Source organism: Myxine glutinosa, chromosome 2 (genome assembly GCF_964187855.1).
Source record: "Myxine glutinosa chromosome 2, kmMyxGlut1.1, whole genome shotgun sequence".
Classification (NCBI taxonomy): Eukaryota; Metazoa; Chordata; class Myxini; order Myxiniformes; family Myxinidae; genus Myxine; species Myxine glutinosa.
The window spans coordinates 242,055,869-242,082,441 of record NC_136262.1 but is presented as its reverse complement, the minus strand read 5'-3'; the positions used below and the strand labels follow the sequence as shown (position 1 = coordinate 242,082,441).

The following is a 26,573-nucleotide window of genomic DNA, read 5'->3' as shown; positions in this document are numbered from 1 at the left end:
ACATGTCCATTTAGGTCTCCTCCTACCACAACAACTTACTCATCTTTCACGTTTTCACCATCATCAACCTTTCACTCACTCTAGGCACACTCACCACACTGTCTACAAACTCCTCAGAAAACAGGACACCAACACCATGCACGCCTTCCGGGCACCCTTGCAACAACAAACTTGTATTTCTTTCCCTGCCTACCCTTCACCATTCTCACACCACTTCCCTTCCATCTGGTCTCCTGCACACAACATATGTCCACTCTTCTTCTGACCAATACTTCCACCACTTATCCTGATCTCCCTGTCATTGTCCCTACTTTCCATGTCCCAAACCTCAGAAACCGATCTCCACGTGGGGCATCAGACGTTTCGTCGTCGTAAATGGAGTGATTTCCACCCTTGCTTCGATCAGGTTCCCCACCTTGATTTTTTGACGAGAGGGGGTGAGGACCCCCACGGGGTACTTCAGGCTGTACCCTGCCCATATGTAATTGTAATTGTCATGGTTCCCTTTTTGCGGCAATGTTTTATGGCCGGATACCCTTCCTGATGCCAACCCTTTTATTCGCCTCTTACGACACGCAGGGATACAGTGTACCTATTCTAAACCGGGGTGCACACCGGGGGCTTTAAGCAGGTGATCTTGGAAATAAAATGATTTGGGTCGTCCTGTTTAGTATTCTCACATGAATCCCTGGCTCATGTCGCTGAATCCAGGTTCAAATCCCATATATCGCATGCATTTGTCCATCATCTGCTAATTTCCCAGCAATTTATGAAAAGGTACATTGATGTCTACCAGTGTCTTCATCCTACATGTGAGCTCAACTGTGAACCTTAGGCTCACTATAAAAAAACAGAATCCTTCTATATCAAATGAAATAACGTTCCATTTTTTGGCTACAAGCCTGGTGTTGGCTTAATGGTTAATGTGGCTGGCTTAAGATCTTCAGGTCCTGAGTTTGAGCCTCTGGTGTGCCGTTATCATAACACCAGGTGGGTTGACTCAGCCCGTCTTCCTCCGAGGGTGGCAAAATGAGTACCAGCTTACTGGGAAGAATGAGCCATTTTTACCTCTGCCACCGAAGGTGGATGGACGTTATGTTTTCACCACTGTGTCTGTTTATCTGTGAACAAGATATCTCAAAACGTTGTGGACAGATTAGGACAAAATGTGGCAGAGAGGTAGCATATGTGACAAGAACGAAATGACTAGATTTCGGTGAAGATCTGGATCCGGAGATTAGAATTTTAAAGTGATTCTTCACCATTGGGAGATGGGGCCAAAAACGATATATAGCAGGATATCTCAAAAAGTTGTGGACGGATTTGGACGAAACTTGGTGGACAGGTTGTGTGTGTGACAAGACCAAATCGATTCCATATTGGTGAAGATCTGAATATGGATTCGGATGCGAGAATTTTTTTTATTTCTTTCGTGATTCTTCACCATTGAGAGATCGGGCGAAAAGCAATGTATAACATGATATTTAAAAAACGTTATGGACGAGTTATTACTAAACTTGGGGGATGAGTTGGTTAGGTGACAAGAACAAGCCGATTAGATTTTGGTTCAGGTCCGTATCCAGATCTGGCCTATTCGTGGGATACAAAACATAAACTGTTCAGCCTGGCAGAGGTTTGTGCTCTACCGAGTGCCTGCGTTCTAGTATTATTCTGCATCGGAGTGGTGACCCGTCCAAGATTGTGCCTCCTAGCCAAGGAAAAACTTCTTGTTCTTTCTTGTTCTTCTTAATGACTCCACAAATAAAGTGGTCCCAAGATTGAGGGAAGTTAAAGCATGTCCATTGTTAACTTAGTGAGCGATTAATATAGTAAACAAGATATGACTGTAAGCTGAAGGTTCCGATAGAATGAGTAAATTTGTGGCTTGCACGTTTGTATGCTTTCACACTTTTTGATTGTGACAATTAATCAAATTATGGCACAGACAGTTTGTTGAACTGAGTTGTTATTTATTTGTGTAAAGAACAAGCACCAATGAGGAGGCTGGTCCGGCATATGAGCCAGGTGGAGGAAGATTTGCCGATGCACAAACCTTTGCACACACACAAAAGAAAGTGAGAGTGCAATAGGATTGGGCATGTTAAACCATTCATGGTATGTGGATAGCACAAGAAAATTGGAGTGAGAAGTTGAAAATAATCTTTATTTTTAAGGGAGAAGTGCTTCGGGGCTCGCTTTTTAAATGACAAGACCATAAAGAAACCGGTGCAACAGATAATAATGAGCCTTCGGCAATTGCATCAATCTTATCCCATATCAGTCTTAGTCAGGCAAAGAGAAACAAAAGAAACTTTATGCACCACAGCCCTTTTCGCCTAATGTTATTATAAAGTCATGTGATGTATTGAAAGAAAAATACTCCCCAAAGAAAGTCAGATGCAGAAAAAGGCAATTTTATCTGACTGGTCTTGAATAACTCCACTCGCTTTTATCTAATTTTATCTGACTTTCGGCCTGTGCCATGTTATCTACACCAATCCTGGAATCCAGGAACAAGTTATGCAGCATATAAATGTGGTGTGGTCATGTAGCAATTAAACCACAAAGAGATAGACAACTGCCCACACACACTTAGCCTGGCAGCAACAGTGGATTCGTTTTTATTCCATTTGAAAAAGGAAGAAGGGGAGAGAGGATAAAGATTGATTAAGGAAAAGGGCAAACATGGGGGAACATATACACACAGCCCAGAAAAGGCAGACGCACACTCCCACTGGCCTACTATGAGTAACTCCAGACACCTGTATAAATAGTGCAGTAACATACAAGTAAATCACACTTTTTCTAGTATACGGTCGATTTCTAAGATGGTAGACACCAAATATAGGGTATTCCCTTTATTATTTGAGCTCGGCCTGTCGAGGCCCCTTTTTAACTCGAATAGTGGATTGTTTCAAAATAATTTACCTGTTGCAAAGTAGTGGCCATAAAAGAAAGCAACTACTGTATAATAAAAATTTTAAAACCTGTACCGTAGTTGGTGTTGCGAAAGGTTTTTTTTGGCAAGTTGTGGTTTGCTGGGTAGTTTGGCATTGCCCTCCCAGCATTGTTTGTCTGTGCTCTATCCTTTTAAATGCTGAGTGTCAAGCAAGGAAGTCTTTGGTATGATTCGGCCAGGTTTGAACCACTGACCTCCCAGACTCAGAGCGGACGCTCTAACCATTACGCCACCGAGTCTGTATAAATACACAGTCATAAATAAATAAAATGGATCAAGATTGATGCAGCCTTTTTGAATTGATGGAGAAGGAAACTAAATGTTGTGGGGATGGAAGTGCCGGACCCATGGTATGTGAGAAATGCCTTCCAAAATGTGTTCCCACAGACATGACTCCTAAATGCCCTTACTCCTGATCCAAGTTGAGATAAACCATTGTTGTTTTAAAAGAATAATTAAACAAAAGACCAGAGCAACTGGGCTCTCTTGTTAAAAAGTCTACATGTAGTTAGAAGAAGCAGGGTCACCTACACCCAGCATATAACACCCTGTAATATTATCTGCACCTCAGGTATAAATGGAATCAGGGCACTCAGTGCATAAACTGACATTTCCAAGCAAAACATTTACTGCGAAAGGGCACAAAGTATTGGCCACAGAGTTATGTCCTAAAGAGAGATATATCTCCAGATTTTTTTTTTGATATATTGATTTGGGGGTGGAGGTGGCCTTATTTAAGGCCTTAATGTGTTTCACATAGCAATATGACTTTTGGACCACATGTATTAAGTGTTTGTGATAGGGTAAGTTGTCTGATGTTGCCCATTTAGGTGGATCTGCCAGTCATTTTAGCCTAATTAGGTTAAGTTTGTGTCGTTCTGTCCCTTCTGTCCCCTGAGCCTGGCAGGGTATGACCTGGATGAGAGGGAGGTGCTCCGGGCATCCCAGACATTGACATGGCCAGAGAACAGTCCTGTCACACTACCTTTAGGGTGGCGAGTCATCAAAATTTATCCTTTAGCCAGCTATCCGCGTTTCCTCAATTTCTGGTGAGTACAAGTCTCATCTTTCACCACTTGTGGTTTTGGGTGGGAGCCGTAATGCAGCAATATGTATTTAAAGTTGTACTACTTAGGGATCGAGAAACCCAAAATTAAAGTATTTTACATCAAAAATATGAATCTCCCCATTAAGAAAATATTCCAACATACTCTCCTTCCCCTCCACCCACCGTACACAAAATACTCACTGTACATGTCGGTCTCATCCAATATCTCGGACTTGATTATCTCCTCGATGACATCCTCCAACGTAACGATGCCCATCACTTCGTAGAATGGGTCTCCCTCACCTTCACTGTTTACGCGTTGCACAATAGCTAGGTGCGACTTTCCTGTAACATGGGCAGAAAGAAAAAAAACACCACTTCTAATTAATCAATCTAATGCAATTAATGATTAGAGAATGATAACACGTACACATAGCTTCTCAGCGTTCACTCTCTGGTTGGTCGTTTTTGCTTCAGCGATTAACTATTTTAATTTTTTGGAGCCCCCAAAAAAGTTGAATTTGGCTAATCCATCCCAACAGCAATTAGCCCAAAAGCGCAGGGTTCACGCATATGGGAAAGTATACAAAAGGAAAATACAGTAAACCCTCGTTATCCACAGGATTGCCATCCGTGGTTTTGGTTAACCATGAATAATTTTCTGTAGGACGTTATATTTACCACGTGGTCGGGTCTTGGTTATCCCCGGGTCACATCTCCAACCCAGTGAGGGCTGGCATTCTCCTCCTCCGCAGTGGTGCCATATGCACTGCATGATCAGGCCCTTAGGCTGGGGGGATTTTGGGGGATGAGGGGCGAACGGACCCCACCTACTACCCCACTGCACAACCTAATTCCACTTGCCATGTTCCATTAAACATTTAGGCTACGTGCTAGATGTTGAATAAAGAATCAATACCCATGTCCTCTTTATCGCTCTAACATGCCAATTTTTCTAGCCAAATTTGGGTTCCACTTTCACCAAAAAAGCACATACCTCCCCCGTTTTCAAACCAGCCTTTGCCTATGGCAGTGGTGCACTGGTGCTACTGCCTGAATCCCTGCCTTGGTGGGTGCGGCTGGTAACTGAGACATGCTGTGTGTACCTATCTCTCCCTCTGAACACTCTGCCATGTGCAATCATAATCTAATGCTTTGTTTTTGGTTAATATTTCCCTTGGTGACTTTTATCCATGGCCTCCAAGAGGAAAACTGTTGCTAGTGTTGTCATTTGTTACTCATTATAGCAAAATAAAATAAAAAATTGGAGAAAGCATTATTTTCAAATTGAAAATCAAAGAGGTATCCTTTGCGCACCATAAAATAAGTTACCCATCACACGTGCCCATAAACCGCTCTAGTATATGACACACAAGTGTATTGGCAAGAGGATTAAGCCAGTAACCTAACTCCTTTTTTCCACATGAGCCTTGGTTTTATTAACCGCGTTTTTGCCAACCACAGGGGTTTCCAGGGTAACCACAGGGTAACCCTTGTGGATAACAAGGGTATATTGTACCACCATTTTGTATTCCTAGTATCAATGAGAACCAAAATATTAGGAGACATCAGCACACTTTTACTAAAATGGTAATTAATCAGGAAAATAGGACAAACAAGAAGAAAAAGACATAAAATGTCACAGCCCCCGCCATGGTTTTAGTAATTTTGCTGTACAGATTTAAAGGCCGTCAGTCGGCCATCATTGGTTGGATGACAAAACAAAATTTTCTGCATATGTATGCTCATAGATTGTCTTTGTACCAAGTTTGAAGAAAATCAGTCCATGCATGTCCGAGAAATGGATGGGGACACATTTAAGTAACGAAATGGCCGCCAGTCGGCCATCTTGGATGTGATCTCGAAAAAAAAAATGACGCGCATAATATGTAACCCATCATGCATTATTTGTTTGCCAAATTTGAACAAGATCGGTAAATGCGTGTCGGAGAAATGGTTGAGGACGTGGTCAATATCGGGTTTTTTTACAACTAAAATGGCCATCAGTAAACCAGTCGGCCATCTTAGATCAGATCGCAAAATAAAGTGAGGCGCACGTGCATGCCATCATGTACTCTGCTTGTGCCAAGTTTGAACAAAATCGGACCATTCATGTGCAATAAATGGTTGGGGACACGTTTACATAACAAAATGGCCGGCAGTAGGCCATATTGGATCTGTTCTCCATAAGAAATGACGCGAATATGTAAACCATCATTCATTATCTGTGTGAATAGTTTGAACGAGACCGGTAAATGCATGTCTGAGAAAAGGTCGAGGACATGTTCAATATCAGGTGTTGTACAACTAAAATGCCCACCAGTCTACCAGTCGGCCATCTTTGATCGCATCGCAAAACAAAATTATCTGCATGTGTACACAATCATTTCTTGTCTTTATACAAAGTATGAACAAAATCGGTCCATACATCTCCGAGGGTTGCGGACACATGGACGCATGGACTAACTGACGAGACCAAATCCATAAGCTCCCGTTTCGTTTCAAGTCCAAAGGGGGCTAATGAACACAGAATAGACGATTTGAAATGGGCCACAGTGTCGTAAAGCAAGAGGTCGAATGGAACACTAAACAGACCCATTCTTTTTTTCTTTCCAATAACTCCAATAAAGGAAAAAATTTACAAAAATTACACAAACTGCTGTACAGAGTATGAGGGAAAAAAATGTCAATACAACAACAAACAACAGGCATTTTAAGGCATCCTCCTCTGATGCAAAAACAAAAGAAAGGAAGACAGGCGAGTGCCAACTCCACTGAAGGTTAACGCTGCAATAAGTGTTTGTCTTAAAGCTGCAATGCAGAACTATCAACATTTCCTCCTCACAAGGCTACAAACCGACACCTTAAAGCACAATTATTTGTATGAAAACTTAAATTGGAAATATGCTTTGATTAAAGTTGCAAATTTTCCAAAAACATACTGACGATTCACCATTGGGGTCTAACTCAAAGTGAATTCAGAGCTCTAGCACAGGATCAATTGAGCATACAATGGCATCCCATTACCCCCAACGCCATCTTTAGTATCAGAGCCTCGATCTTGTATACAAAAAAAAAAAAAAAAAAAAAAAAAAAAAAAGAGCAATCAGAATGTGCGAGAATCCAATTACTACTTACTATCAGGATAATGAAATGTGCCTTATTGAAATGATGGTTTCTTGCAAACACACACGTAAGGTCGTTGCATAATTGCATAGATACAAATGCAATTCAATTATGCAATTATGAACAATGCGAACAAATCAATAAATGGGAGGCACAAAAAAAAAAAAAGTAAATAAATAGACAGATAAATAAATCGAGAGATTAAAAAAAAAAAAAAACACCTTTAGAGGCCATTTTTCCCCGCAAGCGGGGGTTGGCCTTTTTCGGGGGCCATGGTTGTTGTTGTTTTTTGGTCCCCTTTATCAATAGAATAGATCGAGAGATAAATAGAATATATAAATGTATCAATGAAAACAATTTAGAAATGCAGTGCGTTGGTGAACCATGACAGACCCGTACCCATCTACATGAGTCAATCTATATTATAAAACAGGAGTGTCTGTCCGTCTGTCCGCCCCCAAACTACTCCCTCAGTTTTGTGGCTAGCCCCGCCAAAGCTTCTGTGGAACATTTTGGGGTCCAGCGGATGTTGTAAGGTAGGTAGGAGCTTTCATAAATTCCTCCATAAAATTATGATTTTGAAATAGACATAGCATGGATACCTCGCTCGTATTGAAATAAAACCAAACAGACAAAAAGCTTGAGCTCCATCTCCAAAAGAGCCTCATCTCCATACTTGTAGACAAACAGAAAAAAAAGCCTAGACCATCCAGAAAAAACATGTTTCTTTTCCTCAAATTCAGCTGCTAAATTTAACAAAGTAATAGCATTATGAAATATCAATCTCATTCACTGGCACTCATGTCAATTAAAATGCATACGAGGTGGGTTTAGACAGTATATGCAAAACAGAACTGCAAAATATGGTGCAGCTTTCAATTATGTTTTTTTCAATTATCGTTTCGATTTGATACTAGCAAGAAAGCTCGGTGGCAGCAAAGTCCATCTTCGAGGAGTCTGGTTCTGGGAGTAATTCCGGGTTGCAACTCCACACGCCTCCAAAACGACTCTCCAGTGCTGTGCCAAACAGTATAGTGACAATAGACCATCAAGTATACATTCAAGCAAAATAACATTGGGCCGATGGCCTATCTGTTTGCAATCGTTAAGAGGGCTGCCACGATAGCCAATAGGTATGCACACTCGCATCTGAGCTGTCAAGCCCGAGATCGAATGTCGGCCCAGCTAAAAACTGTTATATGGGCATTTCACATGTCGGGTGATTCATGGATGAACGTTAAACTGGGTGTCTCGTCTGCCGGTATAGTGGACATTAAAGATCCCATGGTGTCTTTTGCATAGAATAGGCGACCTATCCCCGGCACCATAAACAAATTCAAAATTCCTGCTCTGAGCTAGAGGGGGCACTGCATCAGCAGCACAGCTGCACCCCAAGCGAATGATGCTACCCATAGCCATGTGCTGCTTACAGAATTACTAAGAAGAAGCAATCATTAAGTGTCTCAGTATATTTTGCAAAGAGTATGTATGAGGACACGCATACAATACTAGGCGAATTACAAAAGTCCCTGTACAGTAAAACAGTACGGCTGACCACATTTTCTTCACAGAACTATTGTTATTCTGTAACTGCTACAAGCAAGACTGAACATTTAACAGTCAATGCAGAACCTCGCCTGGGAATATAGACTACAGTAGATCAGACAATGAATGATCTGCATTAAAACACCTACCCGCTTATGCGCGTGCGATCCCGCACGCACGCACAGCTTTACAATATTGCCTCACCTGTCCCTTCGGGGATGGGTGAGGCTAAAACCTCTCTACAAAGTCTTTAAAACAGGAGACGAGATAGCTATTTAAATTTTTTAACAATGCTGCAATGTTGAGGTTTGAATATTTAATCCTATAGAATGGAACAAATTCATTCTTTTTTGAAGAACCAATGGGTTTTTACGAAAATGATATCCTACATTTATTGATTTTTTTCTGCACAGAATGCGAGGCGGTGTAGTTTTCGTTTTCAAGAATGGAATAGACGCTGTCTTGTCCATCCGGATGCGCTGGCTCACACCTGTTCGTCCGTCTTCGATGGCATGCACTAATCCGTCCGTCTGCCTGCTATGGCAGGCACGTGTCCGTCCGTCTGCCTGCGATGGCAGGCACGTGTCCGTCCGTCTGCCTGCTATGGCAGGCACGTGTCCGTCCGGCTGCCTGCGATGGCAGGCACGTGTCCATCCGTCTGCCTGCGATGGCAGGCATGTGTCCGTCCGTCTGCCTTCGATGGCATGCACTAGTCCATCCGTCTGCCTGCTATGGCAGGCACGTGTCCGTCCGTCTGCCTGCGATGGCATGCACGTGTCCGTCCGTCTGCCCGCGATAGCAGGCACGTGTCCGTCCATCTGCCTGTGATGGCAGGCACGTGTCCGTCTGTCTGCCTGCTATGGCAGGCACGTGTCCGTCCGTCTGCCTGCTATGGCAGGCACGTGTCCGTCCGTCTGCCTGCTATGGCAGGCACATGTCTGTCCGTCTGCCTGCTATGGCAGGCACATGTCTGTCCGTCTGCCTGCTATGGCAGGCACGTGTCCATCCGTCTGCCTGCGCTGGCATGCACCTGTGTGCCAGACTGTCTGTGCTGGTATCCTGTCTATCTGTCTGTCTGGGCTGGCACACATTTGTTGGTTCTGTCTGTCTGTGCTGGCACATACCCATTTCTGCGCTGGCAACATGCGTTGTCAATATTGAATGAAAAGTAATTTCTGGGAGATCTGTGGACATATTCGTTGCAATGTAAGCATTGCATAGTTTGGTATTATGCAACAACAGGGTGGTACGACAGCTTCAAAATGTCCTGCAGACTACATCCAAGCCATGAGTTCATCATTAAAATAAAAATATCCGGATGCAAAGGGAACATTCTGAACAGGACTACACCCATTATATAGGGCTATATTCATTAAATAAGCAGTTAGAGCGGCAACCCACATCATCAAAACTTGTAGAATGTTAGAAACCTTCCTCTAATCTTAAAAATGGACGTTTGCCAGGATATAGCGGGTGTCTGTAGCCCACCCAACCCCCACTGAAAGCCACTTGTTCCAATATAGGAGGTCCCAAATGAAACCGACCGAGAATGAAGCATCGGTGCCCCTGAATAGAGAATAGTCCATAACAGACATTTTATGGGGTGGCATCGTTCTGGCAAACACCACAAAATGGCACTCTTAAAAAGGACTACAACATAGGAGGCCCCGGATGTAACCTACTCAGAATGAAGCATTGAGGTCCTCTGAATATGGTATGACAATTAACAGACATTTTAAGGGGTGGCATCACCCTGGCAGAAGCCCTTAAAATCTCAAATACAAGCCAGTTTCACCGAGATTTGCCAGAGATCAGACTTGAGCATCAGACCTCATCTTCATGTCCCAATTGCCTTCAATATCATACAGCCTGGTAACAAGCCTGGAAATATTTTACCACCATCTGTGGTCATTTATTTATATACCATTGCCATTGTCATTAATACAGTAAACATATCATTTTACCGATGTGTTATAATCAACTATCTGTAACCATCCAAAAAACTATGTTAGAGCACATCAAGTACACCCCTGAGATTTTGGTTTCCGGGAGCATGTCTGTAGTGCGTCTCAGGAATATAATCCGAGGCAGTGCCTAGGAACTTCTAGGCTGTCATCGGACAGTCATCATTCTAGGTTCTGATATCAGAACCCTCATGCATGTTCGGAATTCCGAGAACACGTTGGCAGTGTTATGGTCGGTGTGAACGTGATGAAAGGGAAATCCGAAGATGATACTTAATCCATGATAAAGCAATCCCACCTTGTTAGCAGTGCCACTTGCAATGAAATCAGAGATCCAACATGGAAGGTTCCCCGATGCAAGCGGCAAATGCAGATCCGTGCCTTCCAGGTGAGGGAAGTTCTTCTGAAGTTTCTCTAAGAATCCATAAAGGAGGGTGATGTTACAACTGTGCTGTCTTGCGGTATTGTAATGTAATTCAATTGAATACATTGCATCACAGGAGATGACGTAACAGATGTTTATGTTGGCCCACACATCTTGGTTCTGCCAAAAGTTAGTGTGGCCTGCTAGTGCGACAAATGGAGAAAGCTCCAAACTCCAGTCTCTCTCAACATTTTTGTCAGCCTCAATTGTCCAGACTATGCACGATGGGAGCCATCTTTCTCCAGAAACTGCATAATCTCAGTCCAAAATGCAAGGAGATTACACTGGCCAACAGCCAAATTGGTTCTGACTTATTTTCAACTGTTTCTAACTAATTTGGTGCCCACGAATCCAAATCTGACCTTAAAATTTCGCTGTCACGTAACCTTGACGTAGTACATCATAAGTGTGGAAAAAATCTTTAGAGCATGCGAATTTCTTGATTAAGTCTCCATAAGTTTATTTATTGTCACAAAAAATAATATAATGTTAAAGTTTTTATTTACATCACATAAAAAAATGTAAATCTCCAAAAATAATATGAACTTTATAAAATATCACAAAAAATAATATGAACTTTAAGTTTTTATTTACATCACATTAAAAAATGTAAATCTCCAAAAATAATATGAACTTTATAAAATATCTCAAAAAATAATATGAACTTTAAGTTTTTATTTACATCACATTAAAAGTTCTTCTAAACTTTACTTTTGCGTTTGTAGGAGCAATCACTTTCACGCTGTAAAGTCCAACAGTAGTCGCCCATCATGTTTGGATTGAATCGGCCTTGATATCGAGTCTCCATGATGGCAATTTCCTGGTGAAACCTTTCTCCCTGCTCATCACTGACATCGCCAAGATTTTGTGGAAAGAAGTCCCAATGAGAATGGAAGAAATGTATCTTGAGTGACAGTCGAGCACCGAGCGCCTGGCAACTCTTCAACATCTTGTCCACAAGCTCTTCATAATGTGGTGCTCGAAAATTTCCAAGGTAGTTGCTAGCAAGAGCCACAAAGCTATCCCAAGCAACGCTTTCCAGCTCAGATAGTCTCGTTACAAAGTCCTGATTAGTGAGTACAAGACGAATTTCGGCTGTGGCTGATATTCCTATGGTATACTGGTTCTCAAAAGCTGGATGTGCTAGTGAAATTGGATATCATAATCGAAATCTACAGATTCATGTTGGTTAGAATCACCTCAAAATATACTAGAACCATAAAACTTTTAAAATTTTGCTGACCAGTGTTATGTACTTTGGAGCTTTCTCCATTTGTCGCACTAACAGCAACTTTGCATGAAACGCCATCTACTTGAGCTTGGAGCAGACGATTAACAGGGACACAGCCTTTTCACAACTCTGAAAGTGCATTCCGATGCGAGTCCATCACCACCACCCAGAGAGGGAGGCTTCCTCTGAATTAAGGAATCTCTTGGCGATGGAGGTGGGAGAGCAGCTTGCAACATTGCTTCTCTCATAAAAAAATAAAAAATAAAACACCTGTAGAGGCCATTTTCCCCCGCAAAGCGGGGGTTGGCCTTTTTCGGGGACCGTGGTTGTTGTTGTTTTTCGGTCCCCTTTTTGAAGCAATGTTTTACGGCCGGATGCCCTTCCTGCCGCCAACCCTTTTTGTCGCCTTTTACGACAAACAGGGAATTACCAGTGAACTGGTACTCAATTAGCCGACCTCGGAAGGATGACAGGCTGAGTCAACCCCCCTGGCGTTAATTCAGCGATCGACCGGGATTCGAACCCAGGATCCTAAGCCGGCACCCTAGCCGCTAGCCCAACGCCAGGGTCTCATAACACGTCAAAAAAGACAATAAGCGCAACAATGCCTTTGTCGATAACTTGAAGGATTCCTGTGGCCCTTACGAAAACCCTGCTGCAACATCCGAAGATCTCCTGAATATTGCATCCAAGAAAGCTGCTACAGAGGAGACAAGGACATCCCTGCTTCGGACGCTTTCAACGGGCCGTGATCAACACTGGAAATTTGAAGAAGAGTGCGCTGGTGATGGTGCTCGATTCCTCCAAACTGTTCTGACAGAGAAGGTGGCGAATTTCTCTGCTGAGAACAACAAGAAGAGACATCTAAAGTTGCTGGAGTGCAAGTTGCTGCAGAAAGAGTTGAGGTTGCATTTGGAAGGATCATCTTTGTTGCTTTGCAATGCATTGCTGAGTTCAACCTCCACCACATCCTCTCCTTCACCATCAGTGAGATAAATCAACGTTTTCTGTGACTTCTGAATGGAAAGAATGATTTTCTACTGAAGTTTCCATTCCTGGGATTAAAAGCTAAAATAATTCTGAATTTCCAGGTTTCCAGGTCCAGAAATGGTCAAATAACCTTCACATTATAATGTTAATAAAAATCGCACCCATGTCGAAAGGAAGCGGTTCAGTTGGGCATTTTTAATATGAAATAAGCAAAGCCTAGAAACCAACACAACCCATTACAATTACCCTTTACAACCCTTAAGAATTAAACACGGTGGGTTAGAAAGGTTCTTCTTCTTCAATTTTGACAGAAGGATGGACACAGCCAAATATTGAAGCGACTTCACCACTTAAAAAAAATAAACCTTATGATATGAGCTTGAATGACTTCTGGTCTCATCTGATGGTCTTGTACCACCATATACACAAAATGTTGATTTTCATGGTACTGTTTATTTTCATGGTACAATAAAGTGCGTGCACCATATGAAAACATTTTTAAAAAACTGAAACTACATAAATGCTCGTACATTCTGGAGATATCTCTCTTTCGTTCTTACAAAGAAAACTGCAGTGATCTTAGATTTGTCTGCAAATTTGCCACACCACCATCAAACCTATCAACTATAAATGGATGAGGTGTGTGTGTGTGTGTGTGTGTGTGTGTGTGTGTGTGTGTGTGTGTGTGTGTGTGTGTGTGTGTGTGTGTGTGTGTGTGTGTGTGTGTCATAGTTTTTGTGTCTATTAATTAATTACATACTATGGAAATGTACATTTTAACCGTTTAGACTGCTGAGACCCCTTCAACATTTGAAGACCCTTTAAGATGCTAAAGACCCCAAAGACCCAGAGGACCCAAAAGTCCCCAAGGACCCGGATGACCCAAAAGTCGCCAAGGACCCAAAAGACCCCGAGGACCCAAAAGACCCAAAAGTCCCTGATGACCCAAAATACCCAGAGGACCCAAATTTCCCCAAGGACCTGGATGACCCAAAAGTCCCCAAGCACCCAAAACACTACGACGACCCAAAAGACCCCCGAGATTGGCAGGCAGGCATGCTACAAGGCGGTGAAGACCAATGAAAATTTGGTACAACGGACCAACGGGCCTACAAGGACACAGTCTGTACATTCTTCTCTCTCTTTAACTCTCCCTCTCACCACTTCAGGCATCGTCACTAAACCTCCGAGCTGATCGGCATAATTAGTAATGTCTTACACTTGTGCCTGTGGCAAGTGTGGCATCTAAATATACTTCCACATCTCCATTTATTCCGTTTGGCCCAGTCAAAAATAGACCATTCTCAAAGCATTTTCCATGCTGGATGCCATTCCATCCCACAGTGTCCTTCGTGAAGAGTAGGCAAGCTATCTCCGGCACCCTGGACAAATTACAAATTCCTTCCCTTGGCTGACTTCCTGTGTTGGAGTGTAGATCCGTACAGGATAGTAACATTAGCCAAGAAACTGCATCAACAGAGCTAGTGCTCTGTATCTATATATATATAAAACACAGTTTGTGTGTGTGTGTGTGTGTGTGTGTGTGTGTGTGTGTGTGTGTGTGTGTGTGTGTGTGTGTGTGTGTGATGTTACCGATAGACTCCTAAACGGAGAGGCTCACGTACTTGATATTTGGCACAGACATGGCCATTGAGCCTGGTAAGAACATGGCCGACCTAAAAATTTATTTCATAATATTTTTAAACCATATTTTTACCTCAGCGCATTTCAGCGAGGAATATTATGCACGGAATCTGACCGGTCGCAGAGCAGCGCGCTGATTCGCTCAGAGCGATCACGTGATGTTCCTTGCCGCCATTAACTCAGTTACGCGTTCGCACGTATTTCAGAGCGAAAAGCAATTGCCTTTTTTCACATTTCAGCGACGAACATTGCCATTCACACCACATAGGTTTTTTTCCCTTTCATCTTTAGATCCATATTTTTTGCCATAACGTAGCACATTATGGCTCTCTCGAGCTCGAGTTAGCCAATCACCTGGGAGCATGAGGCCACGTTGGCCACACCCACGACAGGACGCAGAGTTGCAATCGATCGCTCAGAGCGATCACGTGATGTTCCATCCCGTCACACGTCACACGTCACACGTTTGCACGTAATTCAGGGCGAAAAGCGATTGCGTTTTTTCACCTTTATGTGATCGTGTTTTGTGTCGATTTTGTGCGATATGAATTAAATTTTAATTCATATTTCGTGTTTACGAATTCGAATACGAAGGATTTCCCCTTTCCCCTTTCAATTTCGAATACGAATCGAATACGAGCTTGAGTCGAGAGGGCGAATGAACATGTTGGGAAAGTACGGGTCTCCCTTCCCCCGCCCGGCAACGCCGGTACTGGAGGGCATGGGTCACAGGATCAGTGAGTCTCCAAAATCCGCTTCGTGCTCTTGCGAAGATGCAGGACGATGTCGCGATTGTTGTGCTGCTCTCTGACCATGAGAACTGCAACGTCATTGTTGACTGGCCCTCCCCTTCCCTCCCCCTCCGTCCTCCCCCTCCCTCCCCCTTCTCCCCTCCCCCTCCCTTTTCCCCTTTCCCCTCCCCCTCCCCCTCCCCCTCCCCCTTCCCCTTCCCCCTCCCTCCTCCCCCTCCCCATCCCCCCTCTTCTCCACTCTCCCCCTCTCCCTCTTCTCCACCTCTCCTCCTCCCCCCCCTCTTCTCCCCGCCCCCCCCCCGTTCTCCTCCCCTCCCCTCCCCCGCCCAGCAATGCCGGGTACTTCTGCTAGTAGACTATAGACTATAGAGCATGGATGATGATGATGATGATGATGATGGACATTCCGGTGGATGCCACGTCAAACACAACCATCACAGGACTGTTGTTATATATCTTTCCCAGGCTATCAAATCCTTCTTTTTTTTCTTCATCTAATTTTCGATTTTTTTTAGATTTGACCCCAGGTTCATTCCCCACATGGTGGGGATTTGGGGTCACAGGGTCAAAATGCAAAAAAGATTTCAACTCAAAATTTGAAATTGCGTCATTACTGGTGGAACCGTTTTACCATCTTTCAACTTTGTTTCTGGTGGGAAGCACGGGGATTTACAATGGTGCGCCATATACTACGCTCTAGTTGACTTGACTGGCATGCACAGAGCCCAAACCTCAACCCCATCGAACACCTTTGGGATGAATTGGAACGCCGACAGCGAGCAGGGCCTAATCACCCAACATCAGTGCCCGACCTTACTAATGCTCTTGTGGCTAAATGGAAGCAAATCCCCGCAGCAATGTTCCAACATCTAGTGGAAAGCATTCCCAGAAGAGTGGAGGCTGTTATAGCAGCAAAGGGGGGGAACAACAACTCCATATTAATGCCCATGAATTTGGAATGAGATGTGTGATATTCGGGTGTCCACATACTTTTGGTCATGTAGTGTAATGTAATATATATATAGATATATCTATATATATATATATATCTATATATATCTATATATATATATCTATATATATCTATATATATATATCTATATATATCTATATATATATATATCTATATATATCTATATATATATATCTATATATATGTATATATATATATATATATATATATATACATACATATATATATATATATATATATATATATATATATATATATATATATATATATATATATATACATATATATATATATATATATATATGTATATATATATATATATATATATATATATATATACATATATATATATATATATATATATATATATATATATATATATATATATATATATATATATATATATATGTATGTTACTATAATTCACCAAATGTCTGTCTGTCCGTTCGAAGGTACCGTAAAAACTGCTGAACCAATCGCAAAGATATTTTGGGTGAATAATCCTGGGATCCCCAGGAGTAAAATAGGCTATTTAGTTTTCCCAATTCCAGCTTTAGTCTCCAGCATTCTCAGGTTTGGACTCCCGCATAACATTCGCGTTTGCATGACGTTCATTGTGACGTCTTCTTACGTCGAGCAACGATACCCACCCTATGGGCGGGGCTTCAATTGGGAGGCCCAAATGAAAAGGCTAAATATCGGAAATTGAAGGCTTTTTGTTCTTTTAAACGATTTATATAAACATCCATTAAATCTCGATCGGTGCAGCCGTTTGTGCCGGAGCAAGTATCACCAGGATGTGGCAGCCGTTTGTGCCGGAGCAAGTATCACCAGGATGTGGCAGCCGTTTGTGCCGGAGCAAGTATCACCAGGATGTGGCAGCGTGGGAGCCCACGTTTGCACTGATCGCTGCACCGTGTGCCGCACAAACGGCTGCACCGATCGCTGCACCATGTGCCACACAAACGACTGCACCGATCGCTGCACGTTTGCACACTTCATGCCGGATGTGGCATGAAGGAGGATCTGCACTTCGGCATGAAGGACGATGAGATCTAACAGATCGCTGTCTCCATCGATCTTGCCAAGGCCGTCACACCTATCGGCTCAAAATCCTTTTAACTGTTGATTTGGTACAGTTACACGTTTCGGGAATTTGGTGCACGTATCGGGAGTACATACGACATAGCGATTGTGAACACGATTATCGATCACGATTCACGATCACGATCATCACGATCATCGTGTATCGATCACGATTTGAAACACGATGGAATAATATTTACCGATAAGAACAGTGATGTGGCTTTTATTGAAATTCTAATGATACCGTTTAGATTTTGATGATTTGCGTGTGATATGATTCAACGGATGTTTATATGAATCGTTTAAAATAAAATAAAAAGCCTTCAATTTCTGATATTTTGCCATCGCCATATGCAGATTCGCCACGGACCCACGATCGATGTTTCTATTCATGAACGTACACGTTTGTTTGCGAACAGGTACGTTTTTCATGGAAGTCCTTCACGAACTTGCTGTCCATGTCTGACGTGCGACTGAAGGTGCTGCAGGAATGTGGAATTTATTGGTTTCATGCTTTTGGCATTCACCGTATCTGCATTGCCTGTTTGCTTCTGGCCTCCCACCCGTGCGTAGCACGGGTATTTCTCTAGTATATATAATATGCGCACCTTACTTTGGACATTGCAAGTACATTGTCCAACACATACATTATTTATCAAGTAATTTGGTGTGAAATATATTAATACCGATATTGATTTGTAATAAAAGAGACTGGTGCGAGTTTGGTTTTCCTTTTTTGAGCTATTTTTCAATAGATGTCATCGTGAAGCTGAGCAAATAGAAGCCCATAATTTGCCAGCAAATCTATATACCGTACACTACTACAAAAGAGATGTTTGTCGGTATGTTTGACAGTGTCGCCATTTTTCTCAGAGACGGCCAAATGGGTCTTCAAACTTTCAGAGGTTAATCAGCGAGTGCCGGGAGAGTCGTAGGCAAAAACAAAAAATTAATTTTGAAAAAAAGTTGAATTTTTTTTTTTTAATCATTTTACAAATGCATAATACTTCTCATAATTTATCTTTTTTTTTAAACTATATTAAAATGGATTTTCCTCTGCAAACCAGTGTGCTAATTTTTGATAGACTGCAATGTACACTTTACTTCCTCCAGTGAATGCTTTGTCCAATGCCGCCACAAGTATGTCATGTGGAATGTGTTAATAATGCGAAAACATCATTTAAAGTTGATTGGCATTTAGTTTCACCTCCTGATGTTAATGTTGTGCATGCTATCGATTACAGGTTTGGAGTTATCAGTGATCAAGAATATAATTTTAAAAAAGCACGCACGCACTAAATAGCAAAAAGGCTGAATTGTCATGGGAAGAATAAATTACAGGAGAGAAGAACAGTGAAACAGAAAGGAAACTATGAAACCAAGACGGTGAAAATAGATGTGAATGCCTAAAAAGACATTGCTCAAGACAGACCGACCATTTGAAAATAACCACACAGCTGTAGATACATCGCACCAAAAAGATAGCAGAAAATAACTCAACACAGTCGAACCTGAAAATACTTCAGAAGATCAATTATCCTTCCATAAATATCGTTCATTTTGCAGAAAGAAAACATGCAGACTAATGCACAAGGATTGAAACAAAGCACCCAAACACTGAACACAGACCACCACAGATGGTGTCTTTTTGTCCTGTCATCCCATCAATCTAATCCCCTTAGTTATACATATCTTCAGGCACAGACTTTTTTTTCTCTTTCTAAGTGTTGCACTGGTTCTTACTCCATCACTCTCCCTTACATTGCAGTCCTTTTTCCACAACTCCATGCAAGAGTGGTGGCTTAGTGGTTATTTTCCTTTCTCATATTAGTCTAGTAGGAAGACTAGGTCCCCCTGCACCCCCGGAGATATACTTCTAATCAGTGTTTCTAGATTGGAAAAAATGTGTAGAAAATGACTAGCTATGGCCCCAAGCTGAAAAAATGTCCCACATACCATTTTTATGCAAATTACTGCTGCCATTATCAAAAAAACGATTTTTGACATATCTCAGCCAATATTGCAGATAATTGAAAAATGAAGGTGTCTAGACCCATGTTTTGAAGGGCATAGATCATGATAGAACTATTCATAACATGATTACATGTGTCTATGGTATACTAGTATGCATATTAATGCTGTAATTACAAAATAATCAGTTTTACAAATGATAAGGATACGTTAATACTGCAGATAACTTAACATGGTACATAAGGGGTCTAAACCCAGGTATTTTCAAGGTTAAATGTCAACAAGATGCTCCTGAGTCTTGCATAGGGGCGGGACATTGGCAGTAACATTGGTACCACTCAACTTTTCTTCCCACCATTGACTTTGTATTGCGAGAGATTTTCACTTGCTTATTTAAAGGTTTCTCACCCAGCCCACGTAAAATCTACCAACTCCTGCTGTTAACTCCCAAACATATTTTTTTATGTTATCCAATCACAGTGCAGAAATGACAGACTAGAGATCCAAATTAGTGCTGCTATAGCTGCCATTTTACATTTCCATCCATGTAACATGCGCGCTCGCGCGCTCGTATCAATTGGTAATGTCGCGCGCTCGTATCAATTGGTAACGTTGATGTTATTGAATACCTCAGTTGAAAGTTCAGTCTTCCATTCCATCTGTGTGTTGTTCTTGGTATTCATCCTCCAATCTAGCCAGGTAAGATGCTAACTATAATGTTACTCACACTCTTGACTTCAGTTTCTGCATGAAATCATAAACAGGCAGAATAACAGCTGAGCCAGCTAGCACCATGTTAGCTAACGTTAAAGCTAGCCTCATCTATGTACAGTATGTTCCTAATGTCGGTGTAACTTAAACTTTTGTTAATGCCAAACATGAGACATATCTGTTGACTTCTGTATATGAATTGAACCAGAAAGAGGCACGACAGCTGAGCTAGCTACAGTAACTTAGCACAATGTTTCATTGGCCTAGATAGCTAACGTTAGTGTGGAAGAATTTAGATGTTTTAGCTATTAGCACTTTTGATGCCACTAAACATGGTTTAGTCAGCTAAAAAGTACCCTAGTGTAGAACATGACTCAGAACCTCTGTTACCTCACTGAAAACTCAGAGCCTCCTTTCACAGGCACTTTTAACATCATTCGTGATTTCTTATTTGTCATTTAACAGTGATGGTAGACATCGACAGCAAGCATGCCCAAAAGAAAACGGAGTGTAGAACCTGCAGCCCAAAGCTCTCCTCCTACATGCATCCTTCATGTACCATCCATGTCTGATCATGGGGATTTCACGCCCCTCCGTAAAATTAAAGGATCTGCTTCAGAAAAACTGCAACTGCTTCAAAAGATCCGGGATAGACGTCTCAACCAACCGCATGACTCCCCATGTCGTATGCAATCAGTATGTGATCAGATCCCGGCAACTCTTCCTGATGACCTAGAAAGAGTAGGATATCACAGCAAGTGTTATAAGCACTTTGTCCGCCACTTTCATCGTCTGGGAGATGATACAGAACCAGGGCCATCAACCTCATCATGGCATCACTCTCCTCGTAAACCAGGAGGTTCTGCTGAACCCATCTTCCCGCCAGAGTGTATATTTTGTGAGAAAGTTGAGACCAAAGATGCTCATCGCAATACTGAGAGGCCTACAACCTTCCCATCCTTTAAAAACAAAGAAAATGCATGGGAGCAAATCGAAACACGGGCTGAGAAAATGGGTCTCTATCGACTCCATCGAAAGGTGAAAAACAAAGACCTCTTTGCATGTGAGGCCAAACACCATCCGTCATGTTTTAAAGCTTTCCGCACAGCATTCTACAACTATGAGCGTGCGATTCACAGAGCCGAAGCACCAAAGGAGCAGGCTTGCATGTCAGCCGCCCATGAAAAGGCATTCAACTCAGTACTGGAACACATTCAAACCCAGGTCATCCAGCAGAATAAAGTTCTACAGCTTTCTTCCTTGCGCTTGCTCTATGTCGAGGAACTGAAACTGAATGGATATGAGAACTCAAATTATCGGTCAGAGAAACTACTGAAACGCCTACAGAATGACCCAATCAAGGAGCATATCCACTTCACGAAGGTTGATCATGACAAATGTGATGTCATTTCTTTCTGGCTTGTGCACAGCTCAAACATAACAGTTTCCAATGCTCTCGCACGAGCATTCACACTCGGAAGCACAAACAAGAACCAAAATGTTGCCCTCCAACTTCGCCAGGGTATTCTACAGGCTTTCAGAGAGTGTAAAGACCAACCATGGCCACCAACAGCTGAAGACATGGAGCTCAATCCTGAAGACATCCTACCTCCAGACCTTGTCCGCTTTCTCAGCGTGCTAATGACTGGCAAGGAGGGCATCGAGACAGAAAAGGTGAAGCGTCTGGTCTTCTCCATTGGACAAGATCTGTGCCGTGCAGTGTCAGATGGAAAATGGAAGTTACCAAAGCACATTCTCCTCTGTGTGACTGTAAGGCACCTGTTCCGAAGCAAACAGCTCACCACAATACTACACAGGCTTGGACACTCTGAGAGCTACGATTTCGCCTTGGAGTTGGAAACTGCTCTCGCCAAGGTCCTGGATGAAGTCTCAACTTATCGTACACCACAAATTGTGACAGGAGAGGGCAACCTTGTATTCCACTGTGAGTGGGACAACTTGAATAAAACCACTACCAGTGTGCACGGCAGCAACATTGTAAACAGTGCTGGAGGAATCATGGTGCAGGAGGTCAAGCCCGGGTTCGAGAGCAGCAAGGACCGAATGCTACCTACCATCAATAGGTCACAACAGCGTAGCCTGAAGGTCGACACACCAAAAACTCTCCCACCCTTGCACTTTACTCGCATTGGCCCGAAGTTCCCTGAAGGCTCATCATTCACACCGCCAGCAGAGAATGACACAGTCTATGCCACTACGATGCAAGAGTACTACATCTGGCTCTTCATCAGATACATCGGAAGCTGTGGCCTGCAGCCTGTGCCTGGGCTAGGGGGTTTCACCTCTGCAACTGGTTCTCCCCCACCCAGCAAATCAAGGTAAAATTGCCTCAACGAATGGCAAGGTAAAATTGAAAGTCCTTCGTGAATGGCGATTCAATTTGTAATTTTTCCTGAAAAAAAGGTGATTACCTGTGATGTTTGTCTAGATCTGAAACTGGCAGTGACTGGTGATTGAAATGCGGTGCCTTTTTGTGTTTCAGGTCGAGGTACGTGAACTCCCCACGATCTACAGCAACCAGGAAGAGACTGATACCAGGGTGGTTCTGTACCTCCATCATGCTGCTACCATCGGATACAAGAACGCTGTAGTCAGAACACCGGACACAGACATCCTCCTGATCCTGCTCCACCATGCCCACAACATCAAGCTGACGGTGTACCTGGATACAGGGTCAGGGAAGCATCGCCAACTTGTCAACGTCTCTGAGCTGGCAGAATCCCTGGGAGAGGACTACTTGTGCCACTCTCCTGGGGTACTATGTGTTCAGCGGAGAAGACTGCACCAGTGCCTTCAAAGGGAAGGGAAAAGTCGGGCCCTTGAAAAAGCTGGAGAAGAATCCCAGGTTTCACAGGGCATTCGGTGAACTGGGTGACAACTGGGATGCCAACCCTGAGGTGGAGAGGCAGTTAGAAAAATTCACCTGTGTGATGTACGGCCAGAGTCGCGAGTCATCAGTGGACATTGTCCGTGCCAAGCTGCTACGAAAAATGGTGGGAGAGGACAAGACCCTCACATCCAAGTCCAAGGTTGATCTGGCTCGCCTTCCTCCATGCCAGTCTGCCCTGAAGCCGCACATCCAGCGTGTGAACCACCGCGTAGCATTGTACAAAAGAGCCGATCAACCTATCATCGAAAAGCCAAAACCTTATGAGGAGCAAGGATGGATAAGGACTGATGAAGGACTGTTGAAACCAATGTGGTCCAGTGGTCCCATCCTACCAACCTCACTGGTGGATCTTCTGAACACAGGAGAGCACGAAGAGGAGGAGGAAGAGGAAGGAGAAGAAGAGTTTGACTCTGACGATTTCGATGAAAATGATGATGACTGACTCAGTGTAGAATCACTAATGCTAATGATGTTTATCTAAAACAAGCAAGAGAAGAGTGGTCACATTGAGTGCTAGGACTATTTTGACAGTTGTAATATTTAGAAAAATAAAACTTTGTGTTAACGTCTGTGTAGACGGACCTTAATATGAGTCTATTATTTCGTAAAACTGTGATTATTTTGTAAATAAAGCACTAATTAGCATACTAGTATACCATAGACACATGTAATCATGTTATGAATAGTTCTATCATGATCTATGCCCTTCAAAACATGGGTCTAGACACCTTCATTTTTCAATTATCTGCAATATTGGCTGAGATATGTCAAAAATCGTTTTTTTGATAATGGCAGCAGTAATTTGCATAAAAATGGTATGTGGGACATTTTTTCAGCTTGGGGCCATAGCTAGTCATTTTCTACACATTTTTTCCAATCTAGAAACACTGATTAGAAGTATATCTCCGGGGGGTGCAGGGGGACCTAGTCTTCCTACTAGACTATATCCTCCAGTGCCTCTGCTATTACAATACAAAATGCGAGTCGTGTTTGTTAATCCCACATATCAGTCAAACATACTTAATACCTGGTGGCGATTGCTTCCTTACCTCTCCCACGAAGGTGGATGGAGGTTATGTTTTCACCTGTCTGTTTGTTTGTTTGTCTGTCTGTGAACAAGATATCTCAAAAGGTTGCGAACGGATTTGGACAAAATTTGGCACAGAGGTAGTGTATGTGACAAGGACGAAATGATTAGATTTTGGTGAAGATCCGGATTTCAGATATGGCAGGTAGAATTTTAAGTGATTCTTCACTATTGGGAGATAGTGCCAAAACCAACATATAACAGAATATCTCAAAAGGTTGTTGACGGATTTGGACGAAACTTGGTGGACAGATTTGGTGTGTGACAACGATGAATCGATTAGATTTTGGTGAAGATCTGAATATGGATTCGGATACGAGAATTTTTTAATTTTTAAGCGATTCTTCACCATTGAGAGATCGGGCGAAAAGGATTACATAAGATGATATTTTAAAAAGTTATGGACGAGTTATGACTAAACTTGGTGGATGAGTTGGGATAAGTGACAAGAACAAGCCGATTTGATTTTTTTTTTTTCAGCTCCGAATCCAGATCCGGCCTATCATTGGGATACAAAACAAACTGTTCAGCCTGGCAGGGGTATACGCTCTACCGAGTGCTGTTCTAGTTTTATTATTTGCTCATCAATCTTTCTTACACGATACGCAGTCCTCTCTGGCATTGTGCACTGGTACAAGTGGACAGATTATTTTTGTTATAACTTTAAAGAAAACCCCAATTGAAAAAATTGAAATTTTTCTGAAAACAATTGAAAATCATTAATCATGGTCGAATCTAATCTGAAGGAGGGAAAAAAGAATTTTTTTGGACAATTACAAAGTCTCAAAAAAGCCCTATAGTGTCGATTTTCGATTTTGCCAGTGACGTCACACGATGAACTCACTTTGATCTAAATGTCGATTTTACATAGAGTACCATGCATGTCAAGCTCTGATTCCGATACCGATTCCACCGTCATTAGCAACTCTGAACGTTCTCAGTATGTTGAAATGGATCAGTGGGATTGTGAAGAAACTATTAGAGACAAAATTAGTGATGGAAACGCTTTTGGGGGAATTTTGAGCCATATCATTTTGAGCCTTATGCAAGCGATTCAGACAAAGATGGCGTGAGTGAAGATGGCGATGTTAGTAGTGCAAATGAAAACGCCGGTCACATGTTCACTACAGATTGGTAGGTTTTGTTTTTCCATTCAATTGATTGTCTATCAGGGATTTTGTATTAATTGATAAATCAATTATATTACTCCAGAAGAAATACGGCACAACACTGCATACCACAGCACAGCACGGACAGCACAGCATGGACACGGCACAGCACATCACAGCACACACACAAGACACAGCATACACAAGACACAGCACAAACATGGCAGTACGGATACGACAGACGACACAGCACGGACAGGTCAAGACACAGTTGGACACCGGCCAAGCATACTCAGACAACCTCAACCAAATTGGCGACGAATGCTTTGTCTCATCTTCGCAGGCTGACCTGTTGTCCTGCATGTTAAAGGATCGTCCAGTTTCACGCTTTCACAGGACACCATTTGTGTATGTGGTCGTGCCATGCCGTGTGTTTTATGCTGTTACCGTGCTGTGTCGTGCCGTGTGTGTCGTGGCTGTGCTGTTATGTGCTGTGTTGATGTCCCGCCCCAGTGCAGGGACATTGTGGGGGGGTGGTGGAGGGAAGGTGTGGGGTGATCGTGGGTATTGTTAGCTTGGGTGATGGTTGATGGAGGATTGCAGAGGGGAGATGGTGGGTGGTGCAGCTGGTGCTGGATGGTCTTATAGTTTTGAGCGATGGCTGTTTCTTCCGCTTAATTGTGGGGATGACATTCTCTCAATTGTGGCGGATAACCACAAGATCTAGCCATCCCTGTTGTTTCATACCAGTGCTCTGAAAAATGTTCCGAGCATAAAAGCGAACATTTTGTAAGCCCAATCCACACTCGAGAATTTCGGACAAACCTTGTCCAATTTGTGGCAATCCTCGGATCTTTCGGCCATTGGTGTAGCATGAAACCGTCTCAGTTTGTATTACTAGAACCAAGGGTGCATTGACCTGGCATATTTGTAGAAATTCAAAAATTCATAGCCGCTTGCGTTAAATCGTACAGGGGGATTGTGGGGAGTAACCCATAAACAATACGGAAGTGGCGGTCAACTTCATGGTGTGACGTCATGG

At 42.6% G+C, this 26,573-nt stretch overlaps 1 protein-coding gene across 8 annotated transcripts in view; it reads right to left on the bottom strand.

Moving 5' to 3' along the window:
- LOC137420710 (metal transporter CNNM2) overlaps positions 1 to 26,573 on the bottom strand; it is a 147,938-nt gene that overhangs the window by 102,911 nt on the left and 18,454 nt on the right. For all 8 annotated transcript variants that reach the window (XR_013622499.1, XM_068105996.2, XM_068105997.2 and 5 more), the window contains exon 2: positions 4,209 to 4,352. Coding sequence is in view for 7 of the 8 variants with exons in the window: in XM_068105996.2 (XP_067962097.2) it covers positions 4,209 to 4,352 (144 nt within the window). In the remaining variant the exon portion in view is untranslated. The remainder of the gene's footprint in view (positions 1 to 4,208; positions 4,353 to 26,573) is intronic.